The sequence below is a fragment of the Triturus cristatus genome, chromosome 3_1 (assembly GCF_964204655.1).
Source record: "Triturus cristatus chromosome 3_1, aTriCri1.1, whole genome shotgun sequence".
Taxonomy (NCBI): Eukaryota; Metazoa; Chordata; class Amphibia; order Caudata; family Salamandridae; genus Triturus; species Triturus cristatus.
This window is the reverse complement of record NC_140583.1, coordinates 29,775,091-29,793,754: the sequence shown is the minus strand read 5'-3', so window position 1 is coordinate 29,793,754 and position 18,664 is coordinate 29,775,091. Positions and strand designations below refer to the sequence as shown.

The 18,664-nt window shown below is 47.6% G+C and overlaps 1 protein-coding gene across 9 annotated transcripts in view; it reads left to right on the top strand.

The window, feature by feature from the left end:
* The window catches only part of DGKZ (diacylglycerol kinase zeta), a 759,825-nt gene that overhangs the window by 681,624 nt on the left and 59,537 nt on the right, over positions 1 to 18,664 (top strand). For all 9 annotated transcript variants that reach the window (XM_085646693.1, XM_085646692.1, XM_085646686.1 and 6 more), the window contains one exon: positions 2,766 to 2,865. In XM_085646693.1, the coding sequence (XP_085502819.1) occupies positions 2,766 to 2,865 (100 nt within the window). The remainder of the gene's footprint in view (positions 1 to 2,765; positions 2,866 to 18,664) is intronic.

Below are 18,664 nucleotides of genomic sequence, written 5' to 3'. Positions count from 1 at the left end.
CAACTAGGAAGCGTGAAGTGTTCTCGGAGACACTAAAAAGAGTACAGATATACACCAACCTGCCACAGAGAAGGGACCTTCCGCCAAGGTTCTGAGGTCTCCAGGAGGGTGGAGACTCCCTGTCTGCCTCCAAGAGACAGTGTTCCACCAGAGGGTGATAGGGAGATTCTAACCCTCCTGAACGTGCTAAAAAGGACTTTTGGTCAATCCTCCGGTGCAGTGGGAAAATAGTTAGTTGGGAAAATAGAACTGCAATCAATGAACCCTACAGCGGACAAACGGGCATTTCTATTTTTGTTTTTAACTTGACTAGAAATGGTATAATTTCAATAGTGGGAGGGAGGGGCAAGGCAGTGTGGTACGCTGCAGTAGTGCCTTTTAGTAGGCAAATTCATATCCTGTAAAACAATCCAGTTATTTTTTCAAGATTAACCCTGAATCTACCTCAACTTCATTGAAGAGGATCTTTGTACAAATAAAATAAAGTTAAAAGAAAATGCCCTTCTCACTTGTAGTTTGTTGAATCTGAACTCTGCTTCTGGAAAGAAAAAACTAGAGAGATGGCCAAGGAGTAAAAATGTGTTGGGGAAACTTTCAGAATCTTCTATGAGCTCTTGATCCCAGACTAGGACAGTGTTTGGGCAGTGAATGGGTTACCAGCGCTCCCTATTAAATGTTGGAGTAGCAGGAGTGAGAAGAGATTAGAAGAAAGGGAATTTATTAAAAAGACCCATCAGTTTTGACTCAGTTTGGTGGTTTGCCCCAGGATTTCTCAGTCGTGATGCATTTATTTTACTTTTTTTCGAAGCCAATTCTATTCGAACATTTAGAGCTGCAAACGATTTTTTTACTTGCTGTGACTGAGATTCAGTTAGCAATTTCTTTAGCTGTGTATTTGAAGAATACAATATGACGACATAAATCAATGGAAATCAATGTTTTAATGTAATATAGATTATTTTTATGTGTTTTATAGTGAATTAATTGGTCGATTAAACATGGTTCGTATTAAGAAGCAGATTTAAAAATAGATTTACAAAAATATCCATCTACAAATAATTCCACCTCTTAGAAATGCCCAAACCTCGTCTTTCTCTCTTCCCACCTGTTGTAAGACCGGGTTATATTACTCATTGTTTCCTCGCTCTGCATATATTGTCTGTTTTGTGGGTTTTTCCCCCCAGGCTGGCTCGTGAGGCAGCAGTCAACTCATGGTCTAAGCTGGTTGTTCAACCTTGCCTACATTTTTCAGTCCCTTTGATGTCTCTGGTTTCATTGAATTTCTCCGTTAACAAGCATTGGCATAGCCAATAGGTCCCACCTTTAGGACCTTATAAGTGTTTAACCATGCAACAGTTGATGTTGTTGCACCAAAGATATTGTGCTGCATAACTAAACACTTATAAGGTCCCAAAGGTGAGACCTATTGGCTATGCCAATGCTTGTTACATTTTGTATCAGCTACACGAATTACTGCAGCACCTTTGCTCGTTTCCCCCGCCTTCTTACACTGCCTTGTGTCACTGTGGAATCACTCATTTCCCTTGGCAGTAGGGTTCTCCAATGTGAAACATATTTTGGCTGTCTGCTTGTCTCATCGTTTGAGGCCTTTTAGAAACAGTGAGGGATCTCCCTTCAACTAGCCCAGGGCTTACATAAATAAACTTGATGTTGAATTAATGTGCCGGTGTGAGAAGTTTCTGTAAATATACTCGGAACGAAAGGAGTATGTCTGCGGAGCACAGATAATAAAATTATTGCTGGTACGTCCAGGTTGACACCGAAGACCCCTTCGTCAATTAATCTTCACACATTTTAAAAACAAAGTGAAATACAGTTACGCCCCCCCCTTGAGCGTCTTCTGCACACTATAAATTGTATACAGTGTCAGAATGTGGCTAATGATATTTAAAAAGTGCTATGGCTGGATTCCTTTGGGATGAAAGGATTTTGCAGGCATGTCTTTGAAGTTGCAGTTCGTGATGTATGCCATTGACACTAGGCAGTAGTCAGTACGATAGGAAAACAAACCAAGCCCGTGCGCACGAGAGCAAGCACCAGGCCATATGTTTTGAATTATTTCGCCCGTGTCTGGGCACGATAATTCAAAACAAATGGCGCCCCTGCGGGTAACCGCAAGCAATAGGCCACACATACACGAGCGTGTGGTGAGCTTTTTGAAGCCCCATTACAATAAGTCTTGCAGTGCAGCGCTTGCGCGCTGCTAGGCGCGACCTAAAAACTTGAGGACCTTCTGGTCCCTCTAGCTCGATTTTAAATCGCTTTGGAAATTCCTCTGAAGGAGCCAAAAGTGCCATATTTATTCCAGGAAAAATGTAATTTCCTTGCAAGATACGTGCTGTTTCATCTCCAGCCTGAGAGACCCCACGACTGCTCCTGGATTGCCGGAACTTCTCCCCAGTTTTAAATAAAAGTAAATTAATACCTATGTCCCATATCACTCTAGTTGACTGAAATAAATACAATAAATGCAGTGGGTCTGAGGAGCAGAGATCAGAACTCGTCTGCCCAACAGAGTTTTATTCTCTTTATAATCCTGTTTGAGAGTCGAGACTCTTATGTGAATGGTGTGTAGTTGTCCGTCTGTCCTTCTCATCTCGTGGCGCACCAAGGATGGTGGGAGGGTGTAACTGCACTCAATGTTTTTCTACTGTTTTTCTCTGTGCCACCCTGTACGTGGATGGCCATGTCCTGCTCAGTTGTGATCTGCAAGATGGTGACCCATAGTCTGTCTTTTCTTTCAGTGGAGAGACATGTTTACACCACGCGGCTGCCCTGCGCCAGCGGACAATCTGCCATTACATTGTGGAAGCAGGAGCGTCGCTTATGAAGACCGATTTACAGGTACTTGAGCCAAGCAGGGTGGAGGGAAATGGAAAGCAGTAACATAATGTAGAGAGGTATGGAAAAGAGTCCAACAGGATAGAGCAGAAGGGATGGTGGTCTGTGGGGGGCGGAGAAGAACAAAAGACTGTCCAACAGACGGGGCGGAGGTGAATGGAAGAGGACAAAAGAGGGTTCTAGAGGTTGGAAGAGATGCATAGGGATGTAGTAGAATAGAAAAGTGTCAAATAAGGCAAGAAGAGAACGTAGAGGGTCAAATGTTTTGGCCAAGAATGAAAGAGGGGCACGGATAGATGAAGGTGAATAGAAGAAGTCGAAGATGGGAGAATCCGCTATTATCCATTTGGATCACAGGTGAAGGACCTACCTGACACGAAGGTGGTTTCTCTGAAAAACCGGTTGATGCCCTTGGTAATCTGCGATCGCAGGATGTAATTAGTCAAGTAGTGACTCACACTGGCCACCTCTGCTGGTTTCCAGAGGCGGCGGCCTGTTGGCAAGTCCCCCAGTGTGGTTGAAAGGGGTTTAAACCCATCAGAATTTTACCCATACTGTGGATGCAAAGATTCACTTTCCATCTTTGTATCTGTCAGTCTTTCTGTCCAATCACAGTGTTTCAACTAAAAACCAGTGCATGAAGAGAGGAGGACTGTCCCCAACCCTCATTACAAAGGAAACTGCATTAAGATGGTAGTTACGGCCCCAGTCTGCGGGTGTCTCAAGATGTTGAAAATAGGGTATCAGTACTAGTAAAGAAACGAACATTATGCGCCGGTCTTTTTAATGTTCAATCAAATACCCTGGGCAGCAATAAAATCTCCTCCAGCCTCCAATCATTTTTTTCATTTTTATGAGCTTCTCCACTACAGTACATTCACCATGACTTTTTGATTTACTAAAATTATATAAATAATATATGGGAGGTAAATAAAAAAACACAACAGTGCCTGTGATGAGAGGAAAAAATAAAATGCATGTGTGCAGCTCTAACCTTGTGTCCCATGACCTCCAGACCAGCTTTCTCCTGAATACCAAAAATAATGTGACGGTCACCTTTACTCCTGTGTTGACTGTGGAAGAACGCAAACTAGCCATAACTGTTTTTAGACATTTTCTGTCCCAAATCCTCCTGTGCTGTACCTCTCTTCGTATGCCTTTTCCACTCCCCTGCAGCATCCATTCCTCTTCCTTTGAGCCTCTTCTCAGTGAAATGTTGTGTCTGCAGAGTCTTCAGCCTTTCCTTAGTCATATGTTGCGTCTGCAGAGACTTCAGCCTCTCCTCAGTCATATGTTGCGTCTGCAGTGTCTTCAACCTCTCCTCAGTCAAATGTTCCATCTGCAGAGCCTGTAGCATCTCCTCAGTCAAATGTTGTGTCTGCAGAGCCTTCTGCCTCTCCTGGGTCAAATGTTGTGTCTGCAGAGCCTTCAGCCTCTCCTCAGTCAGTTGTTGCATCTGCAGAGTCTTCAGCCTCTCCTCAGTCAGATGTTGCATCTGCTGAGCCTTCAGCCTCTCCTCAGTCAAATGTTGCATCTGCAGAGCCTTCAGCCTCTCCTCAGTCAAATGTTGCATCTGCTGAGCCTTCAGCCTCTCCTCAGTCAAATGTTGTGGCTGCAGTGTCTTCAGCCTCTCCTCAGTCAAATGTTGCATCTGCTGAGCCTTCAGCCACTCCTCAGTCAAATGTTGCATCTGCTGAGCCTTCAGCCTCTCCTCAGTCAAATGTTGCGTCTGCAGAGTCTTCAGCCTCTCCTCAGTCAAATGTTGCGTCTGCAGAGTCTCCAGCCTCTCCTCTGTCAAATGTTGCGTCTGCAGAGTCTTCAGCCTCTCATCAGTCATATGTTGCCTCTGCAGAGCCTTCTGCCTCTCCTCAGTCAAATGTTGTGTCTGCAGAGCCTTCAGCCTCTCCTCAGTCAAATGTTGCATCTGCTGAGCCTTCAGCCTCTCCTCAGTCAAATGTTGCATCTGCAGAGCCTTCAGCCTCTCCTCAGTCAAATGTTGCATCTGCAGAGCCTTCAGCCTCTCCTCAGTCAAATGTTGCATCTGCTGAGCCTTCAGCCTCTCCTCAGTCAAATGTTGTGTCTGCAGAGCCTTCAGCCTCTCCTCAGTCAAATGTTGCATCTGCTGAGCCTTCAGCCTCTCCTCAGTCAAATGTTGCATCTGCAGAGCCTTCAGCCTCTCCTCAGTCAAATGTTGTGTCTGCAGTGTCTTAAGCCTCTCCTCGGTCAAACGTTGCGTCTGCAGAGTCTTCAGCCTCTCCTCAGTCAAATGTTGCATCTGCAGAGCCTTCAGCCTCTCCTCAGTCAAATGTTGCATCTGCTGAGCCTTCAGCCTCTCCTCAGTCAAATGTTGTGTCTGCAGTGTCTTCAGCCTCTCCTAAGTCAAATGTTGCATCTGCTGAGCCCTCAGCCTCTCCTCAGTCAAATGTTGTGTCTGCAGAGTCTTCAGCCTCTCCTCGGTCAAACGTTGCGTCTGCAGAGTCTTCAGCCTCTCCTCGGTCAAACGTTGCGTCTGCTGAGCCTTCAGCCTCCCCTCAGTCAAGTGTTGCGTCTGCAGAGTCTTCAGCCTCTCCTCAGTCAAATGTTGCGTCTGCAGAGTCTTCAGCCTCTCCTCAGTCATATGTTGCGTCTGCAGAGTCTTCAGCCTCTCCTCAGTCAAATGTTGCATCTGCAGAGCCTTCAGCCTCCCCTCGGTCAAATGATGTGTCTGCAGTCTCTTCAGCCTCTCCTCAGTCAAATGTTCCATCTGCAGAGCCTGTAGCATCTCCTCAGTTAAATGTTGCGTCTGCAGAGCCTTCAGCCTCTCCTCGGTCATATGTTGCGTCTGCAGAGTCTTCAGCCTCTCCTCAGTCAAATGTTGCATCTGCAGAGCCTTCAGCCTCCCCTCGGTCAAATGATGTGTCTGCAGTCTCTTCAGCCTCTCCTCAGTCAAATGTTCCATCTGCAGAGCCTGTAGCATCTCCTCAGTTAAATGTTGCGTCTGCAGAGCCTTCAGCCTCTCCTCGGTCAAATGTTGCGTCTGCAGAGTCTTCAGCCTCTCCTCGGTTAAATGTTGCGTCTGTATAGCCTTGAGCCTCTCCTCAGTTATTTCCTTCATTTTTTTATTCACAAATCAGAGTAGTTTGTAGTTGCAACTAACTCATCCAAATCTTTAGTCTGCCAACCCACACAAACGGTACCCAGTTGTTCCAGTAACTTAGATGGCAGGCCTTGCATGAAAGCAACTGCTACTCCTTGCTTGGCATTCTTAGAAGGGTGTCCTATCCAGCAGTTTAAATATTCTGCTGGTGATTCGGTTCTATTTAATTTTCAATGATCTATCCTTTCCCAGTCTCCTTTGCAAGGACACACCTTCGTTACTGCATCCACTCATTTGGTGTGGGCTTCTTGTAGCCCCTCTGTGGTATCCAATGCCTTATCTGACCGCGTGGCTGCAGTCCGGAGTCTTGGATGCACCTCTGAGGGCAAGGCAGCTCTTAGTAATTGGTTTACATCTGCCCAAGTAGGGTGGTCACTGGCTCCTCTCTGATCCTTTGGGGTTATTCCCTAATATTGGGACACTCTTTGAAATCCCTGGGTCCCTTACGGTCAGAGGGGCATGGGCCATCACTAAGGCACCACTGGAACTGGATAAGTGCCTGAGTGGTGCCTGAAGAGAATCCCCTGTTGTCTCACACGACTGTGAGTGTGAGCAGTAACTGTAGACAAGACATGGGTCATTTGTGACTCATAAACCACCTCTCAGTTTGGAGAATTTGGGGACTGTGAAGTGGCACCGTGTGTGCTCATGCTGGTTGTGGGGCCCTCCAGGTTTGTAGGATGGAGGGGGGTCTCTTTGGGGTGCTGAGGTTATCTGACTGTGTGTGTGGGTGGAAGAAACTGACTAAGTAACCCCGCAAAAGAATCTACGGCATCTTAAGAAGGCTCAGCCTCATGAGTAAGGTTTTCATTAAGCTTTGGATACATTGGGGCTTATGGTGGTTACTCCTCTGTCGCTTGTTGCTTGACTCCTACTGCCCAAAAAAACCCAGCAGAGATTTGGGACAGGGTAACAGAAAGAATTAGGAAAAACATGATGGTTAGGCCTACTTAACCATCATGTTTTTCTCAATTCTTTGTCACCCTGTCCCAAATCTGTGCTGGTTTTTTTTATTATTCTTTCCCTTGTTCTTTTAACTTTTCCTTTGAGTCTATAAGATTCCTCAACCAAGACTCATGGCTTCTCCTAGACGTCTTTTCATACCAGTCAAGAATATGCATTTAATGAATCATCTGGCACCTGAGGTTTCCATATTCCCAAAACTACCCTTAACTGCTCTATTGTATCCAAACCACACATTTCCTCTCTGGAAATAGTTTGGAGGGCTGTGTTTTTGTGCACCAGTTGCATTTAACCAGATACCTGCATGTTCTGTGCCCTTAATGCACATACATGTAATGCACTGGGGTCTCTTTTGGTGGGGTGACTTCTCTCGTTCCTGCATTCCTTTAGCTGTGTTTGTACAACAGACTCCCACAAAAAACACATGAAAGGGCTCTGGTTCTATAGTGCTTATATATTTTTTTGTGATGTTTCTAACTAAAGAGCCGTATACAAGGTATCGCTACAGACTCCAGGCACAAATACGTTTTTTGTGGCAAGAGAACGAAGAAAGAAAGAACACGGGAACACAGGGAGTTGATACGAATTGTTCCCGTTGGGTCAAGATTTCATCAAGCCCCTTCCTTTCAAAGAACTCAGCACTGTGGGAACCATGGGGCGGCTGAACTCTGTGCTCAGACATGGTCACCGGTTCTATCCTCAATGTATGCCAGATGTGCACACTTTCAGAAATCAGAATTCATACCCAGCACCCTGCATCTCATGCTCACATCTTGTTTCATCTATATCCTGGTGCACTATGCCTTAGGACCCCCTGGAACTCAGCATCTCGCGCTTTGAATATAGCGCTTCGAACATGGCAATTTGAACATTTCACTTGGAACTGAGACACCCTCTGTGTATTTGCAAATATATTTTCTTCACATGTCCTTACAGTCTTTCCTATGTGTATTCTGGCAGCTGTAGACACCATCACTGCGTGACGTGAGCACGGAGAGTGCACCTGCAGGCACAGCTAGGTCCTCCAAGACACGGCCGACCAGGATGTATAAGGCCCCTTACCTGCCCAGGGTCTTACCTGTCCAGGGTCTTACCTGTCCAGGGTATTACCCTGTTCAGGGTGTTACCTTGTTCAGGGTCTTACCCTGTTCAGGGTCCTGCCTGTTCAGGTCTTACCTTGACTAGGGTCTTACCTGGTTCAGGGTCTTACCTGTCCGGGGTCTTGCCTGTCCGGGGTCTTGCCTGTCCGGGGTCTTACCTGCCCAGGGTCTTACCTGCCCAGGGTCTTACCTGCCCAGGGTCTTACCTGCCCAGGGTCTTACCCTGTTCAGGGTCTTACCTGCCCAGGGTCTTACCCTGTTCAGGGTCTTACCTGCCCAGGGTCTTACCCCATTCAGGGTCTTACCTGTCCAGGGTCTTACCTGTCCAGGGTCTTACCTGTCCAGGGTCTTACCTGTCCAGGGTCTTACCTGCCCAGGGTCTTACCCTGTTCAGGGTCCTACCTTGTTTAGGGTCTTACCCTGTTTAGGGTCCTGCCTGTTCAGGTCTTACCTTGATTAGGGTCTTACCTGGTTCAGGGTCTTACCTGTTCGGGGTCTTACCTATCCGGGGTCTTACCTGTCCGGGGTCTTGCCTGTCCGAGGTCTTGCCTGTCCGGGGTCTTGCCTGTCCGGGGTCTTGCCTGTCGGTGTGTCGGAGTACATGGCACTGATTTCTTTTGTGTGGAAAGAACGCTTTTTCTCCTGAAATACCAGAATATCTGTTTATTCAGTTGCGCTGAGGTAGTGTGCTGACCGATGGAGCCTTACGGCTATAGCGGTTGACCTCGATGCTGCGGAACCGGGTTCGAGTCTCGGCAGAGACGATTAACATCCTGTGATTCTGGGCAAATCACTTAATCTCTCTGTGCCTATGAAAAAAATCATGTCTGCCTGTAATGCAACTGGTGCTTACGTAAAGCGCTCGGATACCTTTGGGTCCAGTTTGCGCTATATAAAACTCCGGAGTAAAAAAAAAATCTGTCACCGGACTCCTATACAAATCTCCACAGTCCGAGATCATCTGCTTCTCCGTAAAATAAGGTCTGTACAGACATCCTGGTTCACGGCTTAGCAGGTGAATGAGATAATTTAAGCAAAGCTTTCTGCAATTAGAAGCAGTTCTATCTCCCCAAAACAACATACTTACAACCTTAGTTGTGGAGTGTGCTTTAAATATGGTGCTTATGTTTATTCCTCCATTCACTCTTCTGTGTTACGTCGTGGTGGAGTGAGTCTCACTTCCTGTATCAATAGTGTTTTCATCGCTGCATGCAATAACCCTGACCCACTTCTAATTAGACATCTAGGGTGCCTCTTGCTAGGGGCACCAGGTTGGCCTCTACAGCCCTATTCCCCTTCTGGGAGGGAGCAAAAGTCACCTCATCTAGGGCATTAAAAATCCCAGCTCTGACTCCTCCCTAGCCTGCTCTAGCCCATGTGTTCTATTCTGGATAGCTCTCGAGACTGCACATGGTGCTTGGTTCACACCTTGGAAAGTTACTCTTGTATGTAATGTTAAAAATATTTATATAGCGCACGTTCACCAGCCGGAATCTTGGCACAGAACCTGCAGCACACACTCATTCATACGCTTGTTTAGAAAGCCATGTTTTGAGAAGTTGTCTAAATCTGAAATAATCAGCAGTCATTCTGATGTCAGTTGGAAGAGGATAATACAGAAACTCTAGAGCCCCCTAGTCTCTCCTTCTTGTATATCTAGTAAATCCGCCATGTTAGCTGAACCTTATTCCTGTACTGCGCCTTTAGATCTGTGTCTATGTATATGGTATTTCCATAGTGTGAACCTAGCCAAGAGGCAGCAGAGAGGTGTTCATGGTCCAAAATGAGCATGAAGTCAAGATGTGATCGAAGAGGGAACTGCTGTGTCTGCAGTTGATCCCTGTGATGCCAGTATGACGTCTCCACTCTCCTTACTGAACGTCCTACTCTGTAACTTACGAGTGTCCGGTAGGATCCCCCCAGTAGCAGCCCTCGTTGGCTTTTACAATGGGTCTTGCTGAGCTGCGTGTGTCCATGACGCGTACACAGCAGGTGGAGCCTAATTTGAACCCTAGATCTCCCTGAAATTGATGCAGACATTGAGTAGTTCTAGGTTAAATATGTTGTATAAATATGTCCTACCCCTTCTGTACTGAGCGTTTAAGGATTGACGGGACTTCTGAACCCCTGCTCCCTGGAGCCCTTGGCATCAGACGTGGTACTCCGCTCTCTTGGCATCGTCTAGGGGCAGCTGAGGCCCTGGTTGGATGTACTGAGACCTCATAAGGGCTGGATATATCGGTGACGGAGGCTTTTTGTGCATTGCTTGATTTGTAAAAAAATATAAGTGCCACGGCCCTCTTCATGAGGTCACTGCAGCTTGCACACCCCTTACCCCTGTCAGTGCTGCCCGTGACAGTACCAACACAACTAACCATCACACTCCTAGAAGTGTGATAATTCAGTCTACTCCAAGCCCCTAAATTGATGAGTGGCTTGGGCTACAGCTATTAGTAGCTTTTAGTGTATATTAAATTAATAAATAACTGAAATTGTACTCGTCTTTGTATTCGACAACAGTGCCACCTTGTGGCAAAATGTCATAAGTGCTGGTGTTGACAATTAAGTGCCGTTGCCGGAAACCACAGGATCAAATTAAGCACTGTTTTTGTGGCAAATAACACTGAGAATGTGCTGGTCCTTGGAAGATGGAAAAATATAAGATGTTTCAAGCGTTTAACATTTTCAGTACTCACTTCAGAAAACAGTTGTCTTTTTGGGGGGGCTGACACATTTTTTTTTGTGGATTTCCAACAGGACCAAAATAACACCTCGGCAAGAGTGGTTATTGTGTGACCTGGTCACTCCATTGAAGGAGGGCACCCCCCCCCGGCTAGGGTTAGGAGCACCCACTCTGTTGGCTTTACCATCATGTTCAACCTTAGGTCGGAGGAGGATGGCGGAGCATGGTGTCTGGGTTCTGTGGCTACATTACCGGTGCTCCACATGGTCATTTCATGCTGCCACCCCTCTGCATTGTACGTCATAATGAAGAACCCAAGACTGCCCTTGTTTTGTGGACTTCCGTTTTGTCTTGGACTCCGCATCAAATACTCTATTTTTGCTCATTTACCCCGCTTCCGGTGTGGTTGGACCTCTGTCACTTCTGGCTGTTCCCCATAGAGCACACCCCGATAGTCTGACAGCTGCACAAGAAAGTCTGAGAGAGATGCTCAGATTTCCACCCTGGTGACGACTACTGAGATATTAGTGCGGAACCAACACCCTTTTGGGTGATATTCCTCTGTGGCTTTGAGTATATTCAATAAGCATACTCCAGGGCAGTTGTCTAACACCCCATCCAAAGATTTGTTCTCTGCTCTCCTGGGTGAATTTGTCATCGCACATACCATGATCATGATCGATTGTATGGTGGTCACTCCTCTCCCACTCGTCCGTGGACACCTCCAGGCCTATACCATTGACAATTGTGTAGTAGTCTCTCCTCTGCCACTCATCGGTAGACTCTTTCGGGTCCTACAACATGGCTAATTGTATAGTATTTGTTCCTCCTCTGCCACTCATTGGTGGACTCCTCCTGGCCTTATACCATGGGCGGTTGTATAACGGTTACTTCTGTCACTCCTCAGTGAGCTCCTGGGCGCTGTGTACTATTTCCAATTGTATAACTATTGCTCCTCTGTCACTCATCGGAAGATTCCTTCGGGCCCTATGCCATGGCTGATTGTACAGAATTTTTCCCTCCTCTGCCACTCATTGGTGGACTCCTCCTGGCCTCATACCATGGCCGATTATATAGAGGTTGCTCCTCTGCCACTCGTCCGTGGGTGTCTCTGGGTAGTATACCATGACTGTATAGCGTTTATTCCTCTGCCACTCCTGAGTGGACTCCTGGGCTCCATGTACCATTGCCAATTGTATAGCAGTTGCTTCACTGTCATTCATCAGAAGATTCCTTCGGCCCTATACCATGGCTGAATGTATAGTATTTGTTCCTCCTCTGCCACTCATTGGTGGACTTCTCTAGACCTCATACCATGGCCGATTTTATACTAGCTACTCATCTGCGGACTCCTGGGCGCCATATACCATTGCCGATTGAATAGCGATTGTTACTCTGCCACTCGTCCGTGGATGCCTCCTGGACGCATACCATGGCTGATTGTATATACATCACTCCTCTGCCACTCATCCGTGTATGCCTCCGGCCCATATACCATGGCCAATTGTATAATGGTCGCTCCTCTGCCACTCATCCGTGTACGCTTCCGGCCCATATTCCATGGGCGATTGTATAGTGGTCGCTCCTCTGCCGCTCATCTGTAGACTCCTCCAGGCCTCATGCAATGGCTGAATGTATAATGGATACTCCTCTGCCGCACATCATTAGACTTCTTCGGGCCCTATACCATGGATGATTGTATAGTGATTGTTTCTTCTCTGCCACCTCATCGGTAGACTCCTCCAGGCCTCGTACCATGGTTGATTGTATAATGGTTACTTCGCTGCCACTCATCAGTGGACTCCTGGACCCAGTTTATCATTGCTGATTATATAGCGATTGTTCATCTGTCACTTGTCAGTAACTGCCTCCGGCCCACATACCATGGCCGATTGTATAGTGGTCGTTCCTCTGCCACTCATCTGTAGACTCCTCCAGGCCTCGTACCACGGCTGATTGTATAATGGTTACTCCGCTGCCACTCATCAGTGGACTCCTGGGCCCGGTTTATCATTGCTGATTATATAGCGATTGTTCCTCTGCCACTTGTCAGTGACTGCCTCCGGACTGTATGCCATGGGCGATTGCACAATGGTTGCTCCTGTAGATCTCATCGGTGGATTCCTCAGAGCTGTGTACCATGGTTGATTGTATGGTAGTTTCCTCTGTCACTTGTTGGTTGACTACTCCTGCCCATTCTTATAAGTTGCTCTCTGCTGCTCCTGGGCAGGCTCAGTAGAGCCGGTCTGGTGACTAGTTGTAAAATGCCCGCTTCTATGGATTGCCCCTTTGCCCCTTCGGGATGGGTCCTACAGAGTAAGACTAGAAGATTTCATCTTTTAAGGGTGGCACCCTCCTCAAGTGCAGTTTTCTCTTTCCCATATCGTGTGGTTTAAATTATGATGCCACACCTAAAGATGACAATTATTCTCATACCTTTCCCTACACCTTATACTGACCCTCTCGGACAAAACACCCAGCACCAGGAACAAATTTACCACATGCATGACCGAAGTGGTCACCTGGATGAAATCTGATTGCCTCAAATTGAACTCTGACAAGACCAAAGTGGTGGTCTTCTAGAAGACCTCATCGCCATGGGACGCCACCTGGTGGCTCAAAGGCCCTTGGACCCATCCCTATGCCCTGCTTGCAAGCGAGGAACCTCAGAATCCTCATAGACAACAAACTGGACATGACAGTCTAAGTCAATGCTGTGGTTCCATCATGCTTCAACACTCTAGTATTTTGAAGAACATCTTCAAGTGGCCTCCAGCCAACACCAGGAAAATGATCACCCAAGCCCTCGTCACCAGCAGACTAGACTATTGGAGCATCCTGTATGCAGGGATAACCAACCAGCTCCCAAGAAGACTACAGACCGTCCAAAACGCAACAGCCATGCTGAGCACACATCATACCATGCCTTAAGAAATTCTACTGGCTCCTAGTAGCAAGGGTGCACACTACAGACTCCTCACCCATACCTACAAAGCACTCCCAGCACAGGTCCTGCCTCTCTGAACTGCCACATATATACCCACAACTTTTAAGACACCTCTGCTCTGCCAGTTTCTCAGTAGCACAGCCCCATGCATAGACAAAAGGTCAGTGAACACCAGTTGCCGTCTGCAGAAGCTCTAGTGCCCCCCTCGTGCCCCCTGCTAGCGGTGGCCCCTGGGTGCCAGTTACCATCTGCAGAAGCTCTAGTGCCCCCCTTCCTTGTGCCCCCTGCTAGCAGTGGCCCCTGGGTGCCAGTGACCGTCTGCAGAAGCTCTAGTGCCCCCCTCGCGCACCCTGCTAGCGGTGGCCCCTGGGTGCCAGTGACTGTCTGCAGAAGCTCTAGTGCCCCCCTCCCTCGTGCCCCCTGCTAGCGGTGGCCCCTGGGTGCCAGTGACCGTCTGCAGAAGCTCTAGTGCCCCCTCGTGCCACCTGCTAGCGGTGGCCCCTGGGTGCCACTGACCATCTGCAGAAGCTCTAGTGCCCCCCTCATGCCCACTGCTAGCGGTGGCCCCTGGGTGCCAGTGACTGTCTGCAGAAGCTCTAGTGCCCCCCTCCCTCGTGCCCCCTGCTAGCGGTGGCCCCTGGGTGCCAGTGACCGTCTGCAGAAGCTCTAGTGCCCCCTCGTGCCCCCTGCTAGCGGTGGCCCCTGGGTGCCAGTGACCATCTGCAGAAGCTCTAGTGCCCCCCTCGTGCCCCCTGCTAGCGGTGGCCCATGGGTGCAGTTACCGTCTGCAGAAGTTCTAGTGCCCCCCCTTGTGTCCCCTGCAAGTGGTGGCCCCTGGGTGCCAGTTACCATCTTCAGAAGCTATAGTGCCCCCTGCTACAGGTGGCCCCTGGATGCCAGTGACCGTCTGCAGAAGCTCTAGTGCCCCCCTCGTGCCCCCTGCTAGCGGTGGCCGCTGGGTTCCTGTGACCGTCTGCAGAAGCTCTAGTGCCCCCTGCTAGCGGTGGCCCGTGGGTGCCAGTGACCGTCTGCAGAAGCTCTAGTGCCCCCCTCGTGTTCCCTGCTAGCAGTGGCCCATGGGTGCCAGTTACCGTCTGCAGAAGCTCTAGTGCCCCCCTCGTGCCCCCTGCTAGCAGTGGCCCATGGGTGCCAGTTACCGTCTGCAGAAGCTCTAGCGCCCCCTCGTGCCCCCTGCTAGCGGTGGCCCCTGGGTGCCAGTTACCGTCTGCAAAAGCTCTAGTGCCCCCATTGTGCCCCCTGCTAGCGGTGGCCCATGGGTGCCGTTTACCGTCTGCAGAAGCTCTAGTGCCCCCCTCATGCCCCCTGCTAGCAGTGGCCCCTGGGTGCCAGTTACCGTCTGTTGAAGCCCAAGAGTTTCTCCCCCTCCTATACGTACTTGGTGTGAATGGGTGTTCTTGTGTGTTCTATTATATTGGTGTCGAAGGTTCCCCCCTCTGGCCAGGTGAACGCGCATGTCGTAGTGTGTGCTTGGCAGTCATTGCAGAATTTATGTCGCTTTTTAGCCTGCATGAGGAACCTGGTATGCATATGGTTTAAAGGGGAATCCATGATGGGTTGGGAACTTTTTAAGGGCTAGTACACTTCTAACTTTAGAAGTCTTTAAAACAAACTTAAATACTACTCTGTTCATGGAGAAAATATGTACAAGTGATTATACCAGCAAGAACTATTTTTCCTTTGAGCTCAGCTTAGCACTAGGATGTATAAATCAAACTTCCACAATACATAAAACAACACATATGGAAATTAGCAACCTGTAAGAAAGTGCATTGGTTAACTCAAAAATGTTATGAACTGTACTTTCAGCAGCGGAATAGAAAAATGTAAACAAATTATGTCTTTTTTTATACACACATAGAGTTGTTAACTGGACATAACATTTAACATAAAACACAGTTGCAATACTTCATCAGCACCAGAACATCAAGACAAATGCATCAATTGAAAACCAAAATGAAAGTAGAAGAGAACAAGCATTTGCAATGCAATAGGTCTCGCATTTACGCGAGTTTGAGCTATTGACACTGCAAATGGCAATGCCTTTTATTCTTGTTTTCGTTTTTGAAACATAAATAAAAGGCATTGTCATTTGCAATGTCAATAGCTCAAACTCGCATAAATGCGCGACCTATTGCATTGCAAATGCTAACGTCTGTCCTGCAGTTCCCACGGGGCACAAGCAGACATCCACTTATGTAAGGACAGCTGATCTCAGCAAAAAGACATAAGCGGATGCCTGCTTGTGCCCCGGGGGGACTGACATAAAAAAAAAACACGTGAAGCGGCATTTTGTTGCTATAGCAACAATATGGCATGGGACTGTCCACAGTCCCACGGACACGCGCATGCTGTTTGCAATGGACAAATGGCGAGAGCAGCCATCTTTGTCCATTGCAGACATGTGCATGAGAGCCCTCGCAGAATTGATTCCAAAAGGTGCTCCCCTGGCTAGAGATACTGCCAGTATTAAGAACCGATAGCACTAAGAAAACTCATTTAGACAGAAATATTAAGATCAAGATGTTGGCTCTATATCACACTCAGAGCCTATGCGTACCCTCTGTGTTGCGCTCAGTGGTCCAAGCGGCTCTGTATCACACCCAGAGACAAGCGTACCCTCTGTGTCATACCCAGTGGTCCTAGTAAGTAATGCAACTCTCACCTTTCCTAGCTTGCAGATTATCAAAGTAAGGTGAGCTCTGTCCTAGCTTGCCATACACCAAATGCTGGGACTGAAGATCAGATGTAGTGTCTTATCCCCTGACAGCGGCTTCAGGGTGCAGCTCCACCCTGCGTATTCAGCAGAACTTCCCATCAATTGTGGCGTCTGCTTATCGTTCTTGCTGCGCAGATGTGAATCCATACGGGCGGGGTCCTGTTCCTCATTGTGCTCAGGTTCAAAGAACCAATCTCTCCTAGCTGGCTCCACAAAATGTTGCTTGAATATGAATTTACCTTGAAAAATTGAAGAAAAAGAGGCGTTTGGCAAATAGGAACAGTTGGTTGAATTAAACGCATTGGCCGAGAGAGCAGGCGACAGAGTCGGGGTCTGAAGACTGTCTCAAAGCACATTGGTTTTGGTCATTATTTTATACATTTGACAAAGTGTTATAAAACAATGTGTATATTATTTTTACAACAAGAATCTGGGCCTTGTCATGGAGCCATAAATCTGGTCATTTGATAAGCACAGGTGGGTCGCGACTAGTGCTAAATTTGAGCAGGTGGTTTCCGGTGCTCAGCACCGCACTTAATCATCAACACCAGCACTGTTCTTGAGCATTGGTTAAGGACACATTCACTTATGGTAGGCGCGGGGAGATTAAGTGATTTGTCCAGAATCACTGAATGTTGAACCGTCGCCGAGACTCAAACCTGGTTCCCCAGCTCCGAAGTTGGCAGCTCTGGCCATTACGCCACGTTCTCTCCCCACTTTCATGGTTAGCAGGTGGTTCTGTTTTAGGCGGAGCTAACAGGAGAAATGGGCGGGTGCAAGCTGCCTCCTGACGAGAGCCCCAGCAATATATATATATTTTTTTTTTTATCAAATTAACCACTGGTCTCGACCGTATGTGGACACACTGTGAAACTAGTGGGTACGTGTCCAGATGTACAACATGGGGAGTGTGGGATCACGTGTATTGTGTGCATGCTGTGTTCTGACTGTCTGTATGTTCCTAACTTAGTGGGGCATCTGAGTTTTTGGTGTCTTAGGAACACGCGCCCTCCAGCCAAACGTGTTTTATTGGAGGCTAGTCTCCTGAGACCACAGTGGTGTCGCTGCCTATCGGTGGGATTGATCTGGGTTTGTCCTGTTTGCGTGTTTGTTCTGCTGGTTACGTGTCCCCCTCTCCCCACCTGTAATGGGTCAGTCAGTTGCTGCAGGCCTAGGTCGCACTTTTGCATCAATATGTGAAAGCAAATCACACAAATTTTGCAGACCCTCAGCCAATATATCTCAAAAGCGAGAGCTATTGGCTTTGCCAATGCTTGTTATTCTACAATGAGTGCTACATGGGAGTGCATGTCTCCTTGTTTCCCTGTGTGATGTACTGCACTACGTAATGTCTCTACGTGCAGTAGTAGAGGATACTACTGCACCATTATTCAGGAGATAACGTCATTGTCAAGAATTATAGAAAATAAATACTTCATGCTTACGACATCATTAATATGAAATATAGATTTTGAAAGTATTACTAAAGTGATATATTTATGATACAAAACCTAAAAAACATTGACTTTCAGCATTTGTAGTTCGCTCTGGGAGCACAGCTGCTCGAAGTTCAGCCCTTGTGGACTTCAGACACACCCTGTGTGGGCACCACCTGCTGCTGTGCCTCGTGGGCACGTGCTCGGCACGGATGCCCTGTGCCCAGTCACCTGCTTGCAGTACAGATTGGAGACAGGGCTCCAGACAGGGCACAAGTCCTCTAAAAAGAAGTGCGGCGACTAACCAAGTTGGGCATCATGACACGTGTCATCACAGCACATGACGTCACGACGCGTGACATTACATGTGGCATCAAAGGAAGTGACATCACTAAAAGTAACATCACAAGCAGTGACATCAGATTTCAAGACCTCACACATGATTGTCAGGTATATCACACGTCCGCACATTAGGACATTTAACAAATGGGATTTGGCATCGGAGTTGTGCCACAAAAGTGTCCTAGTCCCAAGGCGAACTCTGGGCCTCAACTAATGCATTTTTGTTCAAACCCTTCCACAGAGAAATTGGCAACAAGGAGCAGCATGGGAGTAGATCTGCTCTGCGTAATTGGTTGCAAAGTCTGGATTTTAAAATATTTTATGGGGTTCAGGGTCTGCTGCAGAGGTGCCCTGTAAATCTCCGGGAATAATATGGAGAGACCACTCTGCTGGTGGGCGCGTTCGTTAACGAGATCTGTGTTGTGTGTAGTCCCCTGTTCGATTCAAAGTAGCATAGC